Consider the following 21,660-nt stretch of genomic DNA (forward strand, 5'->3'; position numbering starts at 1 on the left):
CTTTTTTAAATGTAATTATTTTTTTGTAAATGTAAGTTCTTTTTTGTTATATTTGTTTAATTTTATAGATCTAAATAATTTTTGGTTCAAAAAATATTTAGGACTTAATCGTTCAAAATATGAATGTTTTTTCGGACTTTTTTTTCCACTATTTTACCACTTTAACTAGTTATATAAGTTATAAGAATGTATCAAACAGGTTTTAGAAAAGTCCAAGGAGTTATGTAACATGTTTTGGATTGTCCAAGGACTTATTTGTTCCAAAAATTGTCCAATGAGTTATTTAACATGTTTTAAATTGTTCAATGACTTATTTGTTCCAAAAAATTGTCCAATGAGTTATTTAACATGTTTTGGAATGTCCAAGGACTTAATCATTCCAAACACTAAAGTCCATTGAGTTTTTTTTAGACTTTTCCTAAATATAAACGCAAAAAAGGGAAAATTACCCGTCCTTTTTATGCAGGTTTACCACTCCAGAATCGTCGATCTAGGAGGAGTTTCTAAAGCTTGCGGGTGTCCCTTACTTCCGATTAGAAACCAAACGAAAGGACACGCTCGGTGCTCCGATCAAGGTCCCATCTTTCTTGAGCTTGTAAAAATGCAAACAAAAGGGGAAAAACACCGTTAACGTCCGTTTGGTTTGATAAAATATTTTTGATGGACTTGGATTTCGTAGAAGAATTTGGAATATTTGATGTATTTGGTTTGCATGATTTAAAATGAAATTGATCTGTTCTTACAGATAATTTTATAAAAACAAAGTATAAGTAGTTATAAAAATATTTAAAGTACCTTTCGTTAATTGATTATTACAAATGAATATTTTTAACATATTTTTTTAAAATATTATTAATTTACTGCAAACAAATCCCATAAAATATCAACTATCCTATGGGATTTCTAAATCCAATGTTTGTGGGATTTCAATTCCGCATGTTTCCTTTTTAAACCTAAATTCTGGATTGGAATGAAATTCCAAATCCAACAAACCAAACACCGAACGAATACTTAGCGATTTTGGAGAAAAGAAGATGCCAAGCATGATGGATTTTTTAGTTCCTCACTCTCTAGTAACTTTATGAACTATTGGATTTAGGAGTTGTTTGTTTACTTCTTAATAGTTTCATTAAGAGGTTGTCTCTAAATCGTTAAGAGGTAAATCTTGTTTGATAAAAAAAATTCTATCTCTTAATGGTTCTAACTCCGAATGATTTTGTATCATGGACTTCCCTTAATCATTCAACACCCTGACTCCATTGTAAACAATTATATTTTATTTTGCACTATATCATGAGAATCTCTTAATCATTCTACACCAAACCATTCAGCAACTGTCAAACAGTCTCTAAGTTACAAACCAACCATCATTCTTATAACTTCGTAAAAATGCAAGTACAGTGTTTTTGTTCAACATTTGTATTTCTACAAATAGTTTATTACTCTTTATAATTACAAGTCCTACTACAGATGAATATGTGTTTTTGTTTACTGTGCATATGTTTCAATGTGCTTATTTCTTTTGTTACTTTTGGGCTACTTACTTTATACTGTCTTTATAGAAACAGCCGCTTTTCACTTGTGTAGGTATATATATATCCCACCTCTGGTCCCTACTTTCAAATGGGATATATTGGGTTCGTTTGGTTTGTTCAAAATCACCCATTCTTCAGAGTCTGGTGATCTTAGTGGCATTTCTACAAAAAACAGTAGTTAAGGGCTATTTACTAAACGATTACCCGGTAAGTGCTTATTGGGTAAATTTCCTTACCGGATGAACATGGCAAGGGTCAAAAATCTTACCCGGTAAGAGCAATGATAAAGATGAAGAGTCTTACTCGGTTAGTGATGGTGATGACTCTTACCCGGGTAAGCGCTTACCGAGTAAATTGTTAAATACAATACCATTTTGATGTACTATAATCTTATCAGGTAAAATAAATTACAGTGTTGACTCATAACGATAAGCACTCATAACAGATCTAATAGTTAAGAACATGAATATTGATGCTAATAGAAGCCAATTACAGGTGAAGACATTGTGGATGAAGCAATCAAGTTATTTAGAGCAAATGTGTTCTTCAAACACTTTGATCTGAAAAGCCCTGCTGATAGAATTCTGGTTTATTTAACATTTTATATAAATTTGGCCTTGAAAAGGCTTGAAGGCTGCAGAACTGTGACCGAAGGAACAAATGCCATCAAGAACCTGGGTTTTGAACATGTTCATGTTCCTGGAGAATCTGGTTTTCCTTTTCATGGAATCTTTCCCCGTCCCGGGGCTAAGAAAGAAGCAGGTAAGGGACAACTGTTTTTTTGTATTAACCTAGATATCCAACCCGCTATGCGAGCTGACTAATCCCAGGACAACCACCTGCTTTGCAGATAACCTGAAGTCACCGCATTTGAACCTCTGTGGCCACAAGGGGATTTTTATTCCTCCTTGGATTTGAACCTGGGACCTCCTGCTACTATTTAGTGTTTACTATCTGCTAACCGCCTCTTATCCTTACCTTAAGAAGAGACCCACACATATACTGTTTACTATCTGTTAACGACCCCTTACCGGGTAAGAGCTGCTTAACCTATAAGAAGGGACTCGCAAATATATTGTTTACTATCTGCTAACCGCCTCTTACCGTGTAAAAGCTGCTTACGCTATAAGAAAGGACCCATAAATATAATGTTTACTATTTGCTAACCGCCTCTTACCGGGTAAAAGCTGCTTACTGCTTACTCTATAAGAAGGGACCCACAAGTATGTTGTTTATTGTAAAAGCTGCTTACCCTATAAGAAGGGACCCACAAATATGCTGACATAGTATGGAAATGGTTGCTTTCCGACTCGGTTAATGCTTGGTCAACGCTTACACAGACACTTGGTACATAACCATTTTCAGTCAATAGTTTACCTGGACCAATTTGTGTTCGTAAAACAGCATGTAACTCGCCATACTGATTGTTTTTCCTTTACAATCAACGAGTTTTCTTATGAAATTGTTATAAAGTGCAGAGGTACTTCGGGATTATTTCAAGCAGATAAGGGAGGAAACGAGTAGAAGATTGTTGAACGTTGCATACAGAGGAAACGGGACTCCGAACAAATGGTGGTTGGCATTCGCCAAACGTAAGTTCATGGCGTTTTAGAAAGACATGAATCAACTATTGGTGATGGAAGATTGAAAACAAAAACTGCATAAAAGATACAGAGAAAGAATACAAAACCAAAATCCTGCTAATCCAAACAAGTATATGTATGCCCTTATTAACTCACAAATCTATTTAGTTTTTTTTTACCACAAATTTAACAAAGATTATGTACCTCATCTGTACTCTGGAGAACCATTCGGTTTTGTTGAAGATCAAGAGCTCATGTGGGCTCGATCTTTAAGAGATCGTGGTGTTCAAATGCTAAGAATCACGGTAAATTGGTTGAGCCATCCACTTGAGATTCAAATGGAGTTTACCAGATTTAGCCCCATCAAGTGGAAAACAGTCTTTATATTCTCCTTCCAATATGACCCTGGTTAGTGTCAAAATGCATCTTCCCATGTAATCCTGCAAATAAACACTTGTTGATTACTTATCACCAACACAAGGTCCAAGATTTTCCAAAAGTAGTTCAATTTTATAGTTTAGGATAAAATGCATCAAAATATAACAAAGTCTTCTTTAGTTCCTATTTAGTGTAACAATTTTTTTTCGCAATCAACTTTGTAAAAAGTTTCAAATTTCCCAATTCTATACACCCATTTGGCCGGTAACTTGATGATCTTGTAACATTTGATAATGTGGATGTTAAGTTGTTCGTCCACTTAGTCATAGCCCTTACGTAAATATTTTGTAAACGGGTATCTATGTCATTAAATGTTACAAGATCAACAGGCTACGGGCCAAAACGAGAAATTTCTGAACTTTGTTACATTAATCGAAGAAAAAAATGTTCGTTCTACTAAAAAGGAAGCCAAAACGAGAAAATTTCTGAACTTTGTTACATTAATCCAAGAAAAAAATGTTCGTTATACTAAAAAGGAAGCCAAACAAAAATTTGTTACATTTTGATGTATTTTGCCTTGTAGTTCATATAAAGATTTATACGCAGACATTACATCTGCCTCAAAGAATAAAGAGTTAAGACCACTGTATTGCGAAAAATGCTTTTTAACATACACATTATGAAGAAAATTGTCTTTGACTGATGAAAATATACTGAAAACAAGTGTACCTTCCCGAACGTATCATGGTCATATACTTCCACAACTAGCATGTCGTGCAACCCATCCTCAACAACAAAGTCAAACGTCTGATTCCAAACCGGGTTCAAATTCTCGTTCACAACCTATGAACATATAACAAAATCTTTTAAAAACAAATATAATCCACTGACCAAACTGCAATATGTAATGTGCAGGTTCAGTAATTTTTCAATGTAAAACGGAGATGTGAAAAGTACCCTAGTACTGTTTTTCATCCCGGTTTTCTTCATAGTAAGCACAACAAAAGGATCAGCCTTTCCCATAAGATCTGTAGGAGGCAAGTCTTCAGCAGATATCACAGTGACGGAAAACACTCCTCTTATAATTACCGATCTTTTCTTTTGGGCTAGATCACCATTTTCAGCATCTCCATTACTTTTAAGAGCCTTTTCCAGGGATGTCATTGTGTAATTAGAAGTAAACGGGTTTGTGAACCCATTTTCCATGCCGTATGGGCAATACAGTAGCTCCAAGTGCACCTAGATGAAAATACAAACAAAGAAGCATCTAAATCAACCAAAGAACGTAAACAGTAGCTTCATCATGACAAGGGTCTTTTTCCACTTCTTTCCACTTCATCCAATTTGATTAGCCATAAGCAAGCTGATAAGCTAGCTTTATTAAGTAGCATTTCATTAGCCTCCAGAGCTTTTTTCCACATTTTTCCAATCATGCCCTTATATTTTTCCAATTATTTTTCAGCATGTCCTTTTAGGTCATTTGACATCGTCATCTAGCTTATCAGCTAGTTTTTACCAAACATGACTGGTTTATCCGCTAACTAGCTTTTCGGAAAGTTTAGCTTTTGAGGATGTGATTAAATGTTGCTCTTCTAGACCAAAAAGACAAGTTCTGAAAGAAAAAAATATCCTACACTCAAACATTTCATAATTCACCATCATGCTCACCTTCCCTCGGTCTTTATTATCCCTTTGGAGATCCAAATCTTTTACCAATTTTATCCACACATCCTTCACCTTGCCAGGTTCAAGTGTGTTCAACTGTAATTGAGCGCATCCAAGGAGTTCAGATGCTTGAAGCCCTTCATCGTCGTATACTTTTATTGTCAAGTGTTGTGTGGAAATATCTTCAACTATGAACTCAAAATGTTCATTCCAAATTGGATTCAGTTCGTTGTTCTGGAGAAAACATAAAAAGTGCAAAGTTAGACGTCTTTAAATATCTGAAAGACAACGAAAAAGTCTAGAAAAGAGAACTCACGATAACTTTACTAGTTTTCATTCTATTGCGCAGGGGACGTATATATAAGTCGGCGAAAGGATCTGACTTCCCAATAATGTCTTTATTTGTCAAACCCTGAGCCTGAACGAGTTTCACCTCCAATGTTCCCACAGGCTTTAGTTCAAGGTCACTAACGATCAAAACAATATAGATCAGATAAACTCGAGAAAAGTGCTTGCCGATATGTGATACTGATATCAGTTTCATTTTGAAGCATACAACATAACCCTACGTCTTTGGCATTGCCCCGACGTAGTGGAAAAAAAAACTACAACCCATAAAGGTGCCACCGTTTTTATTAGATATGTACCAGCTATTTGGTAAAATGAAACAAAACAAAGGTGCATAGAAGTGGTAAGAGTGATTTTGGGGTGACTGCAGGTCATGGATTCTGGTCTCGTTTTAAATCAAAATATGCAGCTCTTCAGGCTGATCCCACAGCTCATCAATGAATTAGCAAGCGCAACCAAGTTTGCTTAATTTCATAGTGTTTTGTACTGTATTATGGCACTATAATTACTTTTTATTTAAGTTTATATTACGGTAACTATTTTGTAACCCTCGCTGCAAAAATTCATCGGGATCGCCACTGACCCGTATATCAACTTAGCATCAAACCCCAAGCCTCCTTGTTTTTGTACTTCTAGATACTAAATTTTCATTAAGTTTGCAGATTGTAGACATACTTGTAATCCCCAGGCAAAATGGGAATAACTTTTCGAACTGGCCAGGTGATTGAATCCTCAACAGCATCGCGTATGGTATTCTGCGTAAACAAGAAAATCTCTTAAGCAAATGCATATATACATACTACAATAGTGATGGTGCATTAATGCCATTGAAATGATCATTGCAATAGTCTTGATTATCCCATCAAAACCAAATCCTATTTTGAAACAGAAAGTCATGTTAGTAAGACCCAATAGTATTTCACATCACTTCCAGTTTGAATGGCATCTGATCATCCCTCTTTTGGCTTATTGTGCAATCAAGGGGATGTTCAATAAATGGACTAGAAGTGTACCCCCTGCAATGCAGCAGGATTCTGAAATCTATACTTTGTTTTGTTGTTTGTAATTCTCGATTTTATTTTACTAAGAAATCTAGAGATGAGTTGGTTATTATTTTATCTTAAACTATATATCAATATGGGTTTCAAACTAAAGATTATAAAATTCTAATTTTATGGTTTAATTTATTTAGTTTAAGTTTCATCATAATTTAGATTTAATATAAAAATATATTATTTTAATGGTTTAATTTATTTAGTTTAAGTTTCATCATAATTTAGATTTGTTATAAAAATATATTATTTTAATAATAAAAATTAAAAGTAGAATGTTATAATAATTTTTTTTTATAAAAATATGTTATTATTTTAGGTATTTTGTCTAAAATAATATAAAGAAAAGTATTATAATTGATGTTTAATAAGAACCGTTGGATGATGGGGATAAGGACTTTTGGACAATATTGGGATGGTGGTGGTGAATTTGGACACATTAGTTGTCTCATTTGCAGGTGGCTATGCATGTGCCACACGCTTTCCTTATGCACCTCATCATACGCTTCATATTATCCTATTCTTTTCTACCCTCTTTTTATATATTAAATTATTATTTTCTCTTTATTTCTTCTTTAAATATTACTTTTTACCCAAAAATATAATATTTAATTTTAAATAAAATTATTTTATTTATAAAAAATAATATATATATATATATANACTATATTTAAGATATTTCATATTTAAAATTTAAAAGATAATATACTTTAATAAAAAAAATTAAAAATAAGGTGTTTTATCTTGGATTTTCTTGTGTTTGTCAGTTAATTATATGAAAAGCTTTAAAATTTTAGATATTTTAAAGAAAAATAAGTGTTTTGTCTTATAGTGCTTATCTAATATTTATTATGTTTAACAGCAGTTAGTTACACGAATTCACACATGGAGCTTTATTAAGTTGTACTTATTCTTAATCAACTTGTAATCTTTAATTTTACGTAATATGCATTAATACTTGATGCATAAAAAGTAGTGTTTAAGAGTTTGGCCTAAATGCTTTACAATATAGTATAGATATGAGCATAGGCTACAAAGAGAGAATAGCGACAGGATTTTTTAGCTAGCATTTTGTTCATATTGATGGAAATGTTGCTAGTACATGGGTATCAGCATGACTCTAACTTCTAGTGTTGCTGACATGAAAGTCAGATGGTTATAGTTCATTCAGGAAAAATGAATGTTTAAACCAAATAACTAGTCATTCTATCACAAACTAATACTATTTTTATGGATTAATCTGTCTATATAGATTGGCAAGAGTTTTGTTTGGAAGGGTTTTTCCGTTGATGGAATGAACATGTTTTTTAATTAGGAGGGGCAGGTTTAGAAAAACTTGGCTTTCTGCATAAAACTCCCCCTAGAAACTTATTGAATAAGCCACTTTCTACACTATTAAGCCACTACCAAACAGTCATGTATAACTTACAGAATAAGTTGTACGTCCAATTAAGCTCATTAACAAACAGTCCCTAAATGTTTGGAGGCAACAATACCTAATGGGACTATTGTTTTAATTCAGCCATGAGTCATGATCCTGCTATTTACATGATCATGATTTAAACTAGATCAAGTTATGAAGAACAAGCTACAATACTTTTGTACAACAAAGGACGGTGAAACTGAATTTGACATCAGAAGACTTTCCTATGTATGAGTATCTTGAAGTAATCCTTTGTAATACAGTAACATAGAAATACCGACATGAAACATGCAAGATATCATTTGACATTAGAAGATTTTCCTAGATAATCAGTATCTTCAGGTGAGCTTTTTCCAGGATGCTATTATAGAGTTGCAACACAGAAATCTTTGGCTCTTTCATCGTTTTAGTTTTATGGGTCCCATCTACATAGTGTGTGGAGAAACGAAGATTGTAGGTCCTATTACTTGTGTAAGGAGAAATGAATATGGAACCACAGAAAGAATGGAGATGAACAGAAACAAAAAAAGTCTCACCTCAAGGGCATCAGCAACGCCAGGAATGGCTGAAATGTCACCACCAACTACTTTCAGTGTGAAATCCATCTTTTTCTGCAACATTCAAAAGGAAAAAAGGATGTTTTACTCAGCCATTGGATGTATATCTAAAGTAACAAATTAAAGGAGAACAGATGTCTACCTTGTGTCTCAAAGAAAACGATACAGCTCCAAAACAAGGAAACTCGGCAACTAGGGGTTTAAATATCAACCTAAAAACCCCTGTAAACGCAATATTTTTCACCTATACAAGAGAACTAAATTGTCATGTTTGTATTTGCTTTCAACCCCTCGGGGATGATGTCAGAAACAATTTATAGAAGGTCCGAGCATATATAAAGTTATAAATGCAATTGAATTCCAACGAACGGAAGTTACATTATGGATTAGCCTAAATGTCACCAAGCAAAGATAGAACGATAATAAATCACCATCTGACACTTTAAAACTGGGGTATCCACTTATTTAGGAAAAAGTACCATCTGACACACATGAATCCCCCAGGGGGTCAGCACACTAATGTACTCAGTAAGGATATATAATCATCTGTTTGGTAGTTTAAGCAGGTCCACACAATAGTCCTAAGTCCTAACAAGCCCTTTACCCGAAACTAGTTGGAGATTGCAGTTCTTATTTTTATTTTTATTTTTTACGATTCCAACATATTTTCCAGTTTGAACATTCTCATTGGTTACCTTTTCTCATCACAACCATGATAAACAGCAAAAAGTTTAATTAATTCATTGCCTAATATTAATAAAGTGTGACGCCTGATTTTTCTGAATATTTTTGACAAGTTCTACATTTCCTGGTTGAACTTGACTTCATTATCTTTGAAAACATATCATCAATCATCCATGACCCATCTCACATTTGTTATTAGTAAACAATTACAAAGGAGATGAAGGTGGTGTATTGTTAATAGTAAACCAAGTTAAAGCCGACTATTATCCAATAATAAAATAGATAGCTAGGGAAATCGAATTACCTGCACAGGCAATCCAACTCCAAGTCTGGTCTTGATATCAAGTACTATATTAGGGTTCCCATCCCAATTCATCTCTAACTCCATGGTTATTCCTTCTCCTTCATCTTCAATAATTGAAACTCCTAAAGACATGCACAATTAGTAAAAGCCTGTATCAATTACAATTCAAGAGTATGTGAAATCTTCTTATAAATAGCAAATCATGCTAGCTACCACTATAAACAATGAGTTGAATCAAAGAATGAATAAACATGAAAACAGATCAAAGAATGAATGCAACTGGTACAGTCATAAATTATCCTAACCTGTAAACTGTGGTGCAACTGTGCCAAGAGTAAGCTTGGAAAACGACAAAGAAGACAGTACAGCTGGTCTATATTGCTCAAGAATTGGCTCCACACTAGACTTTATAAGCTCAGACGCTGCCTACAGAACAATCCAAAATCACATAATATGTGGATTACTATAACGAAAGAACCCATAACCTCTGCTGGCCGCACATACAGACATCTACATATAGCAAGTTCAGTAGCAGCATAACATGAGAAAAAATTAGTTGAAAAGGGAAATTTGTCCACAAAAAGGTCAGAGGCCACCTGTAGCTCCCACTTTACAGACAGATTTATACAGTCACTACAGAACCAAAGCAGAAAATTGGCTATCCAAAAAAATATAATACAGTCAACCCTTGCAAAACTGACCTGATCAACATAGGGCCAGATCTTTGTAAGATGAGCATTAAGCCAAGTCAACTGAAAAAAAAAAACAGAACCATCAGTCCCACACAAACTGAAAAACACAGAGAGAAAGCAAATAAGCAGGAAGAATGTGGGTTAGAAGAATAACTCAACTTCTGTCTCTGTGAGAAGACAACCCAAGAAGGGTAGTATTCTGGGGCAAGCAACTTTTTTGAATCTTCAACTGTCATTCTTGCAAAAGCGGCAATTGTCGTTGCCTTCATCACATTAAACCAAAACTTATTCAATCCACCACATATAGATACACATGTGGAGGGTGTTTTTAAAATGTAATGTTATCAAGTGTGGAGCCATCTGCTTCATTAATCCAAAGTAAATTTAACTACTCACTAGCAAAAATAATCAGCATAGAAACACTTCAAATCATGTTTTAGCACACACATTCGGAAATATGCATATTGTGTGTGTATTTTAGCCCTCATATCCACTCAAAATCAAATAACTTACACACACAACTAACATAGTGTGACTGGAGTATGCGTATAAAGTATAAACCAAACCAATGTACCTAGTATATCCCACTCAAAAGTATAGTCTATGGAGGGTAGGATGTACTTAGACATTTCTCTACCCCTAGGATTAGAGACATTTCTGTGAAACCCCCAGCTTGAGACAAGGTTTTTGAAAGTACTGAGAGAAGTTGAAAGTTTGATGGGTGTGTAATCCAGATCCTTTTGAATTTCATTCGTGTACAGATAGACATCAAATTGTGAGTACTATATGTATGCAGTTCAGCAATGGTAATTTGGTATTAAATCAAGTTCATTTACACAAACACAGCCACCTATCCTGTGTTTCCATGTCAGTTAAATGTTACAACATGTTAATGCACTTAAACACCCTAGATTTGAAACACCAACCTCTATTGCTGTAAAAGTTAACCATGTGTTGCTGCAACAAACAACCCCTTGCATAAATTTAGAGCTGATATCAACTTGAACAATTCAATTCACACACAAGTACAACCCCTTGCATAAATCATTTAACTTATACCTATGCAAATAGACATGGAATGTGTCAATTTGTGTGGATGGCATTCAAGTCACGCACACCAAACATATCCTTTAGCAGAAGTGGGTCATGCTTGATCCCCCAAATAGTCCCATATAGAATTGAGCACTCAAATCAATTTCATTTAATTCAGCTCACACACCACACTTACATACAACTTAGCATACCTTCTATATTCAAGATCAATTTTGTTGGGGTTACTCATACAATGAGTGATATGTTCACAGTTCATTTATGCAATTCGAGCCCCATCCCCAAACTACTTTAATGTAACAAATAGATGTCAGCAACCCCAATGCCCCCTTTCATTCGGTTCAAAACTTGCATAAACTCAAGCTGAATCCTTGAACACCAAAATAAACAAATGGTCAAGTGCGTGAAAGCTAAGCTAAAGCTAGATAAAACATTTGTACTCTTCCTGTACGAGATTAAGCTTCTAGAAGAGTCGATAGCTATGGTCTCAGAGCTCAAGGTCTCATGGTAACCTACGACTTACACATACAATCGTTAATTTTACTGATTTAGCACCGTATCGTGTCAAATCAATTCAATTCCACACATCAAAAAGTATACGAAAATTAAAAATTAAAAAAAATATCAAACTTTTTGAACTTACAAGTGCAGAGCGACGCACAGATCGAGCATTCTCAGACCGAACAAATACAACAATCAATGCTATCCCAACTACAATTCCGATTATCAATCCCGCAACGAACGACATTCTTCGAACCAAATTTAAGATGATAGCAACAAATTACTCAAACAGATTTGCTGGAAGAACCTGAAGTTACAGCCACAAAACACAAAATTCGAAAGCAATCGTTAACCAACAGAGCAGCATCCAAGGTAAAATTGTGTATAGTAGAACACTTTTTGCTTGATATTTTAGTGGGCGTTTTGGTGTTAGTGTGTGAGAGAGAAAGGTAACAGTTTTTAGAGAGAGAAAGTGACGATTGGGGTGTTCTGTATATTAAGCGAAGATTTTGGGCGGCGAGAAAATTAGAAGAACAATTGGTATTAAGTCATCAACACTTAATCATGGTCTTAATTAGTATTTATTATTCTTACCAGTTCAATTTAGGTCTTAATCGGACACGATGGGTTTTGTCGACAGGGACATTTTTGACTTTTCACCTTTAGATATGCCACGTCTACGGTCACGATTGATTTTAGAGTTAATTTCGGATTTGGTCCCTGTGGTTTATCAAATATAATATTTTCTGTTTTTGAAGTTTTGAAATTACAAGATAACCATCGTGGTTTGTAAAAAAGTCTGGATTTGGTCCTTCTATTTAACGGTTGTTAAAAAATCCGTTAAATCAAGAGCATTTTTGTTTTTTTTTATCAATTTTTTGTCTTTTACTCCATCAAAAACCGAAAAGAACAAAATCATAAATTTTCAATTTTGATTGAGTAAAATACAAAAAAGTCGATAAAAGGGAGAAAATGCTCAGGGACGGACCTAGTATAGTGGTGCCATCATATTATTCCTCCATCAAAGGGTAAAAAAATTTAGGTTCGTGAAATATGCAACCGTATTAATTTGTTGTGTGACATCGTATGTATTTTAAAACTACGATGAGAACAAGTTTTATTTGGTAGAGTTGGTTTGCAAAGCTTTTATTTCACCCGTACCGAATTTCGAATTCTGTTAGTGTTATTTTCTTAGTCAAATGGTGTCATCATTTGAAAAAAAATTCCGTATATATGTTTATTATATTCAAACGGTGCCACAATTTGATAATGTTTCCCTATATTTTTTTTATAGTCAAATGGTGCCACCGTTTGAAAAAATTTTGAGTCCGTCCCTGAAAATACCCCTTATTTAACGAAATTTTTTAACGGTCGTTAAAAAAAGCAACTAAATCTAAACAGTTCTATAAACCACGATTCTCATTTAGTAATTTTAAAATTATAGGGACCAAAAATGTTATTTTCGACAAACCATATGAACCAAATTTGTAGTTAACAAAAAAGTGAAAATCCAAATTTTGAAAAAACATTCTAATATTTATATATTAAAATTTTAATGTTAATTATAAAATTGAAATATCTAAAAGGTGTTTGTTTAGTAATTAGAAAAAAAGGGGATAATATCATAAATCTTGGATGTTCTTTTTAAGTAGAAAAAAAGGGGATAATATCATAAATCTTGGATGTTCTTTTTAAGTATATAATATTTATATATGATAAATATAACAAATAAACTCATACATTTTGTTCATCTTTGGTGAGATTTGAACATCTGACCTCTTAGGAGGCCGAAGACTATAATACCGTTAGGTCAAAGTCCTTTTAATTAAATCCTAGATGTTGCTAAAATAGGAAAATTGACTAAAAGCAACTCCAATCGAAAAGCAAAACCTTGTATTTGCCGTTTTCAAAGTTTCAATCGAACGGCGAACTCACCGTTTTTTTGCCGGAAGGTGAATTTGAACGGCAAAAAATGCCGTGCAGGATTTGGACACCAAAAAGGTGGTCCTCACCACTAATTCTTTTTAATCCTTTTTTTTTTGAGAAATTATAAATAAATAATTACAAATATATTATTTTAATGTGGGGTCCATAAATTTAGTGTTTTTTTAGATGTGATTGGAGTTGAGTTTTTTTAGTGTTTATGAGCATCGTATTTGATGTTTTTGGTGTTTTTTTTTCTGGTGATATGGTTGGAGTTGCTCTAAGCAGAGAAAAGTACTTTAGGTAAGGTATTTGTGTAAAAAATAGCTATTTTAGATATTACATTTAAAAGTGATTATAAATTGAATTGAAGTCGAATGATTGACTATTTTGGTCAATTTTCTTAAAAAATATCATCGTAACTTTTATTCTGCTTCTTCATTTAATATACAGGTTTACATGTTTTTTTTAGAGTTGAGTTGCAAGTTTATATTATGTTAACCACAAGGGTGGTGCCTGATTGGTTTGAGATTGACTTCAAATGTCAAAAATACCAGGAGATCCCAAGTTCAAATCTAAGGAGGAATAAAAATCCTCTTATGGCCACGGAGGTTCAAATGCGGTGACTCCAAGCTATCTGCAAAGCAGGTGGTCGCCCTGGGATTAGTCGGCTCGCATAGCGGGTTGGATATCCAGGTTAATCAAAACAGAAGAAAAAAAGTTTAGATTATGTTGCGAATCGAAAGATAAATGAGACTGTGTCACGTGTCTTAGATATCTGCGGGACATTTATCATGAATGGTGTATTATTTGTCCTCATACAATATCATGTGTGATTATTGTTTGTTTTAGATGTTCTCACGTCTCATAAAATAGTATCGTTCTTCTTTGAAACCCTCAGCCCCGTTATAATACACGTACATATAGACATAACCCGTTTCCAAAATTTCAATCATGAGGACATTCGATATTAGCATATCCGTACGATAAAAAATATTATATTATACAACATTTACAACTTATTAATACGTTTAAAGTTTATAAAACTAATTCATACCCAACTGATAAACATATTCACATACAAGATAAAACATTAAACCTTAGGGGTTGTTTGTTTACCTCTTAATAGTTCCATTAAGAGGCAGCATCTGAATCGTTAAGAGGTGAATCTTGTTTGGTAAAAAAAAAGTTTGCCTCTTAATGATTTTAAAACCTTCTGAATGATTTTGTATCTTGGGTCTCTCTTAACCATTCAACACCCTAATTTTGTTGTAAAAAATTACCAAACAATTATATTTCATTTTGCACTATATCATGAGAGCCTCTTAATCATTCTTACCACTTAATCATTCTAAAAAATTACCAAACAATCTTGTTTGAAATAAGAGAATAAAATTATCCAACAAAAATACCGAGTACAACGATAAAGAAAAGTTTTCAACGTATTGTTTCCACTTCCAGACTCCACCACCGATTTATTGTCAAATTTAAAAATAAAGCCAAAATACATACATATATACACATGGTACAAGTCCTTAATGCACAACATAAAGGTTAAGCTTTTATCCAATGAATGAAGCCTGAATTCAACCATCTTCAATGTTATTCACAAAACCAGCCAGAGTTCATCGAATGCATTGGGTGCTTGTACCATGCATGTTACGACACATGCATTAGATGCTTGTACATTTATACCAACCATATATTGACATACACCCACATGGTACAAGTCATCTAAGCAACAAAACTTGATTGCTTTTCAACCTTAACTGAATTCCCCTTTTCCTCCATGTCTAAGATAGTCCATTCTGATAGCCCATAGTTGCTCACCCACCGCCTTCATGTCCGGTCGGTCCGCTCGTGTCGGTGCCGCACATTGAAAAGCTAAAACGAGCATCTTCGCAAAGACTTCACTGTCCACGCCTTCTTTTAGTTGCGGGTCAACCAAATCCATAACTTCGCCTTCATTGAACTTCCCAAACGCCTGAAATCATCCGACAATAAACTCAATGGTAAAGAGTCATTGGCCCAACGGTACCCGGGTTACTGTAGAAACTCAACCTTTCAGAAGGTCAAGGATTGAAACCTCACCAACTGCGAGAAGTGCGCCCGAGTGTTTGACATATATAAGTATTATATACTTCAAAAGAACATAGGCTCAGACTCTCGGTTACCAAGTGGTCATTGGCTAGACGCCCAGATTACTGGCAGAGCTCAACCTTCTTGGAGGTCAAGGGTTCTACTCGGTGGCGGATTCAAAAACTTTTACCATTGGGGACATACTTAGAGGTGTCAAAAAATTCCGAAACCAAGACGGTTTTGGGTTATTCAGTTTTCGAATTAAACGGCTCACTTAACGCAATAAAGATAACTTATTCGGTTCGGATCAATAAACGGAAACCAGCATTACGGTCCAGTAGGAGACCGGAACCCGACCTATTCTACATTTCTTGAGCTTTTCACTCACACTTTTGCAGAAGCTGAGGGTCTTAACGGAAGCGGTCACTCTATGATTAGAGTATAGGACAGGTTTGCGTACATCCCACTCCACAGACCCTACTTTCAAATGGGTTATATTGGGTTCGTTCGGTTTTTGATCTATATGTTAGTGTTCAGTATCACATTATAGCATTTAAAGAAGAAGTAACGTACCCATCTTATTGTCACCTTCTCCTTGTGAGATCTCCTCGACTCAATCGGACGACGACCCGTGAGAATTTCTATAAGTAGAACACCAAAAGAGTAAACGTCGCTCTTTGGGGTGAGTTGATAGGTTCTCATATACTCGGGGTCAAGATAACCAACCGTCCCCCTCACTTTGGTCATCACATGTGTTTTCTCGGACTCGGCATCCGCAAGTTTTGCGAACCCAAAATCGGCCACTTTTGCTCTCTTTCTCTCCGTTAAAAGAATATTGGATGACTTCACATCCCGGTGGATAATTTGCTTTTCTGTTCAAGATCAAGAAAACAATAATAACTAAAAGAGCCCCATAGGAAGATACTCCTTCCGTCCCAAAATAAGTGTCCACATTTCTATTTATACTCATTCCAAAATAAATGTCCACTTTCAAAATAATTCACTAAATTTCCAATTCTACCCTTAATCATAGGAGGAAAATATTTAAGAGTTGATGAGATGGCGAAATCCATTAAGGGTAAAATTGTAAAAAGGTGTAATAATCATGCATTCCTAAAACCGTGTGTTTTTTACTGTGGACATTTATTTCGGGAACGAGGAAGTAATAAGTAAAATCTTGAAAATAAAGAACATGAGTATGTTATGATCGGGCTTCGGCATTGCCTGCGTATAGATGGAGGTACGTCAAGCCGTGAGCAATGTCGATGCTAATTTCAAGTCGTTGACTAAAATCCAAGAAACTTCCATGAACACCTGAAACGGGCAACGACTAAGTTATTAAACCAAATCGAACGCATGCACTACATCCCACTCGGAAGTAGGGTATGGAGGATCAAATATACGCAACCCCAAAGAATAAAGCGGTTGTTTTCAGAACGACTAAATTATTATCTTGAAAACCTTACCGTCCAAATGTTCTCTAAGTGTACCATTAGGCACGTATTCAGTAATAATAAGACGCTCGTTTCCTTTATCAACATAGCCAAGAAGCTTCACTAGATTCCGATGTTCAATTTTCGCAAGTAGTTCCACCTCACTTTTAAATTCACTTCGTAGAGCTTCAAAATGTTCCTACACATTTATTTTACGTTAAAAGTGAAAAAAGCACGGTGCTTTGAAGCAAGATCAAACAAAAGATAAAAGGGTTAATTCATTTTCTACATTTCCTCCCTTCTCCATATCGTGGGGCCCATCCGCGGTTCCGGTAGTCGCAAACAGGACTCACAATCAAAAACTTTCTTTCATCTCACATATAAATCAAACCCACAGTAATATTGCAGAAAGAGATAATGATACAAACAAGTGTTCGTATTACCTTATTTGCTCGTTTTATGGCAACCACTTGACCGTCTGGTAGTTGAGCTTTGTAGACGGTTCCAAAACCTCCTTCGCCTAATCTTAACGATGACGAGAAATTTTGGGTAGCTCTTGCAACCTGGCTCATAGTCAGATGAACGGATCCAATCCTATCAAGTTTTGGAGACATCGAGAATCTACTCGGACTAGGCGGAACACGCAGTGGACTGGCTGGAATCTTATCAGAAACAGAGTTCATTTCGACAGATGAAGTTGAATCCACTGCAAAACCGATATTAATCCCATCTTAGGCAACAAAAATCCCAAAAATGTAGCAGACCGTTTGAATGTTAAGATAATAAGCGTTAACACAAGAAAAAATTATAGTTTATGTTGAGACCCCAAAGGTCTTATATCGAATGTTAGACCGAACAGCCCCTGTGCGTGATTTGTGGAGTCATTTAGGAAAATGACCTTAAATGAGTTTTTAATTAAATTCATAACCTCGTGGCTATATAAGAAAAAATGGGTTTATACTCATGAGAAGGTCGTGGATTTAATTAAAATCTCATTTAAGGTTATATACCTAAAAATCTTGTAATAATGTAATTTGCACCCCAAAAAATGTGTCCATGGGGTTATTTAGGTAGATAACCTTAAATGAGATTTTAATTAAATCCATAACCTCCTGACTTGTTAAAAAATAGCTTCATACTCATCAGAAGGTCATGGATTTAGGGGCCGTTTACCAAATGCTTACTCGGGTAAGCGCTTACCAAGTTATATTACCTTACCTGATGAATATGGCAATGACCAAGAATCTTACCCAGTAAGAGCGAGGCAAAGACGAGTGTAAATGTAATTCAGAACATTATGACATGCATGCATCATACGGGTTCAAGATTTTTTGGCATGCAAGTATAATTCAGAACATTCACAATTTTACTCACTTGAGTTTGCCTCCTTCGCAAGAACGGTGTGGGCCGCCGGATCTTTCCTTCTAGCCCAAAAGCACGGGCAAAAGAAACTGCCACACAAAATCAAGATTCCGGATCCACCCATGAAAAAGTATTTTGATTTAAAGACGGAATCTTGATCGCCTTTTGTTCTCTTTCTGTCACTTCCCTCTCCTTCTAGAGTTCCGTCTTTAACTAAATTTCGCAGAAATCTCCTCCCATCTGCTCAAGAATACAAAAAACATTCAAAATCCACAAGTGTTAAGCACTTCACTGTATAAAACTCACTACTGCCTCTGTCCCAAGAGAACCACAACACTTCCCTTTTTTGCCAAATACCGACTGAAAATTGCAAAATTTCTTTTTATGGGATGATTTCAAGATAAAATTACGTATTTGCCCATCATCATCGTTAAAATATGATGCTATTGACTCGGGTCGCAAGACTCATTTATGTGTCATAAAGGGTGTCGTAGATATTTGACAAATAGTTAAATTGTTCCAATTTTCATGGAACGAGTCCGTGGAGGGAGTATGTAGGTTTCTTTTTTCGTAAAAAGGACATAAGTTAACACGAGAGCCAGAACAAATGTACACCATAAAAAAGCACATGGTTTTAGGAATATGTAATTATTATACTTTTCAATTAGCTAAATTACAATTTTACCCTTAATAACAGAGAGATAAATGAATTGCTCCATCTCAAAGATAAGGGTAGAATTGGAAAGTGGGCACTTACTTTCGAAAATGGACACTTATTCTGGGACAAACTAAAGTAGAAATATGGTCACTTATTCTAGGACTAAAGGGAGTATAACACATTGTGTACCTGAAAAAGGATCCACCTCGTAGCAATGACTCTTTACATTCCTATTGACGAAACAATGGTTTGCATGATATGCCTTCACGTACTTGCAAAAGAAATCTTTGCTTACTGATTCCCCGTTTAAATAAAACAATTTGCGACTTGAATCACTTGAATAGCTGATATGATAAGTCCCACAAGCCTTCAAAGGCAAATATCCCGAGGCAAATATAATCGGTGATTGGATTAAAAGTAGAAAACTCAACACGATCACTGCCATCCTCATTTACAAGAACACGAATTCCATCTTATCAATAGGCAATAACAAGGGCATTGCTAGTTTCTTGGAGTCATCATTACAGAGGAATAGCTTCTTGACAATTGTGAGATAAAGATGGTTTCATAATCCGTTCAAGAATTCCGCAGTCCTCCAATTCAAAATACACAAATATCCCACAATCACCATTGAAACCAACCTAAAGTCCTCCAAAACCTATTCACAAAATCAACAAAAATGGTTAAAGAAATGACCTAAAAGCACAATTCAACCAAGTTTTCTTAATCCCTAGATTTCTAAAACCCTATAAAACACCTAAAAATTGTTAGATTTCAACTGGATTTTCTAATTTTTTTGATTAACCTGGATATCCAACCCGCTATACGAGCCGACTAATCCCAGGGAAACCATCTGCTTTGCAAATAGCCCAGTGTCACCGCATTTGAACCTCCGTGGCCACAAAGGGATTTTTATTCTCCTTGGATTTGAACCTGGACCTCCAGGTACTTTTAATCTTTGGAGCCAAACTCAGACCAATCAGGCACCACCCTTGTGGTTAATATTTCAAGATTTGCAGAGAACCATCTTGGTTTTCCCCAATGAAAACAAACAATTCCATCAATGAATCACAGCCACAAATGGAACAAATCCCAGATTATAAAAACATCAAAGAAAAAATACCCTAATTTTAAACACCCTATAATTGACACAGATCGATGGACTGATTTCAACATGACAACAACCAATATCTGAATGAGCAACCTGAATTCTTAGATACCCACAACACCAAAATGAATCAAATCACTATATGATCCTAAATGAATCAAAATGAATCAACCCCTTTCAAGATTTGTAAACTGAGAACTCAATCTTCAATCAATTTCTTCACAATTGAAAGAACCCCATATGATAAAACCAAACAAAATTGAACAAAAACTAAACAATATCCATCAATTGAGCCAAACTATTCAGAAGATTATGAACCAATTCAGCAAGATACCAACTCATGATTCAAGTCAACAGATATGTAGAGAAGAAACTTCAAACCTTTAGACAAGTCGAACGAATAGCAGGAGCATAAACTTGAAGATTAGGTTCGCATAAACTGTAGATTGTTTAGGATTTTTGTTCTTTGGAGAATTTGATGCAGACGTTGGGAAGACCGGCGAAGGTAGAGAGATAGACAAGAGGGAAGATTAGTATATTGAACATAGGTTGAAGAAATTATTGGGGGTTTTGTATTTTTAAAGCTGGATTTTATAAAATTTGCCCAAATTTAAGCTGGATTTTATAAAATTTGCCCAAATTTTGGAAGATTATTGCAAATGATGTCATACCCATCTAAGCATCGTTTGCTGGTTTTTGAAGTTCTTGTGATTTGTGATGCCATCTTGACGTTCTGGCGGGTAGACCCGAAAAGACTCGACTTTTATCCGTGGCACCATGTGCTCCATTTTTCTTTTTCTTTTTCTTTTTCTTTCTCGAAATAAACAAACAGCGTAATGAATTCTCTTCAAGATAGACGAAGAACAAAAATACACCAAAAATGACCTCATTTGTGCATCAATTTAACCATACAATTAAGGGTGTTTATGGGTTGGGTTGATCGGATTGAAGACATTTGATCAACCCAACCCCGTGTTTGCAGTTTGAAAAATTTTAACTCAACTCAACCCAAACAAAAGTGCAACCCAACCCAACTCAAATCGTACGGGTTGGTCGGGTTGATACTTTGGTACATTAAAATATTCTTCTAACTTTGAATATGTTATTTCTCTGCTCATAATTTATTTTTCATCATCAACCATTTGATATAATTTATTCATACTTTTTACGTATATCACATTCAGTTAATTTTCTCAATTTACGTATATATGTTTACAATTACTGAACATATATACGAATGAGTTATATAGAGATGTGAATAGATTGAAAAGATGTGTATATGAAGAGCGTCCGTGATAGTGTTATTGTCTAATGCATATATTAAT

The 21,660-nt window shown here is 34.9% G+C and overlaps 3 protein-coding genes across 4 annotated transcripts in view; 1 reads left to right on the forward strand and 2 right to left on the reverse strand.

The window, feature by feature from the left end:
• LOC112500232 (actin-related protein 2/3 complex subunit 3-like) overlaps positions 1–3,167 on the forward strand; it is a 4,739-nt gene extending 1,572 nt beyond the window's left edge. The window contains exons 2-4 of the mRNA XM_025103621.1: positions 467–575; positions 2,031–2,297; positions 3,014–3,167. Coding sequence (XP_024959389.1) covers positions 467–575; positions 2,031–2,297; positions 3,014–3,147 — 510 coding nt within the window. The 3' untranslated portion in view covers positions 3,148–3,167. The remainder of the gene's footprint in view (positions 1–466; positions 576–2,030; positions 2,298–3,013) is intronic.
• LOC112500230 (synaptotagmin-5-like) lies at positions 3,146–12,257 on the reverse strand. 2 transcript variants are annotated; one of them, XM_025103619.1, is made up of 13 exons: positions 11,915–12,257; positions 10,380–10,484; positions 10,231–10,281; positions 9,835–9,955; positions 9,530–9,651; positions 8,684–8,785; positions 8,521–8,595; positions 6,185–6,264; positions 5,478–5,628; positions 5,165–5,395; positions 4,454–4,735; positions 4,226–4,339; positions 3,146–3,558 (listed from the first exon to the last, which is right to left on the reverse strand). In XM_025103619.1, the coding sequence occupies exons 1-13, from the start codon at positions 12,017–12,019 to the stop codon at positions 3,412–3,414; spliced, it is 1,686 nt and encodes a 561-aa protein (XP_024959387.1). In that variant the 5' UTR covers positions 12,020–12,257; the 3' UTR covers positions 3,146–3,411. The 2 variants fall into 2 exon arrangements, with proteins under 2 accessions (XP_024959387.1, XP_024959388.1); XM_025103620.1 differs by lacking the exons at positions 10,231–10,281; positions 10,380–10,484; positions 11,915–12,257 and having other exon boundaries at positions 9,530–9,678; positions 9,835–9,927.
• A 2,813-nt stretch (positions 12,258–15,070) lies between these two features.
• Positions 15,071–20,869, reverse strand: LOC112500921 (calmodulin-binding receptor-like cytoplasmic kinase 3). The gene is made up of 8 exons (XM_025104538.1): positions 20,717–20,869; positions 19,417–19,885; positions 18,582–18,809; positions 17,651–17,913; positions 17,241–17,406; positions 16,999–17,088; positions 16,348–16,646; positions 15,071–15,679 (listed from the first exon to the last, which is right to left on the reverse strand). Exons 2-8 carry the CDS (start codon positions 19,676–19,678, stop codon positions 15,461–15,463), a joined length of 1,527 nt encoding a protein of 508 aa, XP_024960306.1. The 5' UTR covers positions 19,679–19,885; positions 20,717–20,869; the 3' UTR covers positions 15,071–15,460.
• Between the last annotated feature and the right edge of the window lie 791 nt (positions 20,870–21,660).

Source organism: Cynara cardunculus, assembly GCF_001531365.2.
Source record: "Cynara cardunculus var. scolymus isolate 2C chromosome LG 17, CcrdV1, whole genome shotgun sequence".
In the NCBI taxonomy this organism is placed as follows: domain Eukaryota; kingdom Viridiplantae; phylum Streptophyta; class Magnoliopsida; order Asterales; family Asteraceae; genus Cynara; species Cynara cardunculus.

Bases quoted from the DNA above. Each gene is read 5' to 3' on its own strand.
- LOC112500230 (XM_025103619.1), bottom strand. From the start codon at position 12,019: ATGTCGTTCGTTGCGGGATTGATAATCGGAATTGTAGTTGGGATAGCA. The intron at 9,652-9,834 runs GTTAGGATAATT...GCATGTCTTTAG, and splicing joins AGTTGCACCACAGTTTACAG to GAGTTTCAATTATTGAAGAT. The intron at 8,596-8,683 runs GTAGACATCTGT...TGAATGTTGCAG, and splicing joins CGTTTTCTTTGAGACACAAG to AAAAAGATGGATTTCACACT.
- LOC112500921 (XM_025104538.1), bottom strand. From the start codon at position 19,678: ATGAGGATGGCAGTGATCGTGTTGAGTTTTCTACTTTTAATCCAATCA. The intron at 17,407-17,650 runs GTAATACGAACA...ATAAATGTGTAG, and splicing joins CCATAAAACGAGCAAATAAG to GAACATTTTGAAGCTCTACG. The intron at 17,089-17,240 runs GTAAGGTTTTCA...TGCCCGTTTCAG, and splicing joins ACTTAGAGAACATTTGGACG to GTGTTCATGGAAGTTTCTTG.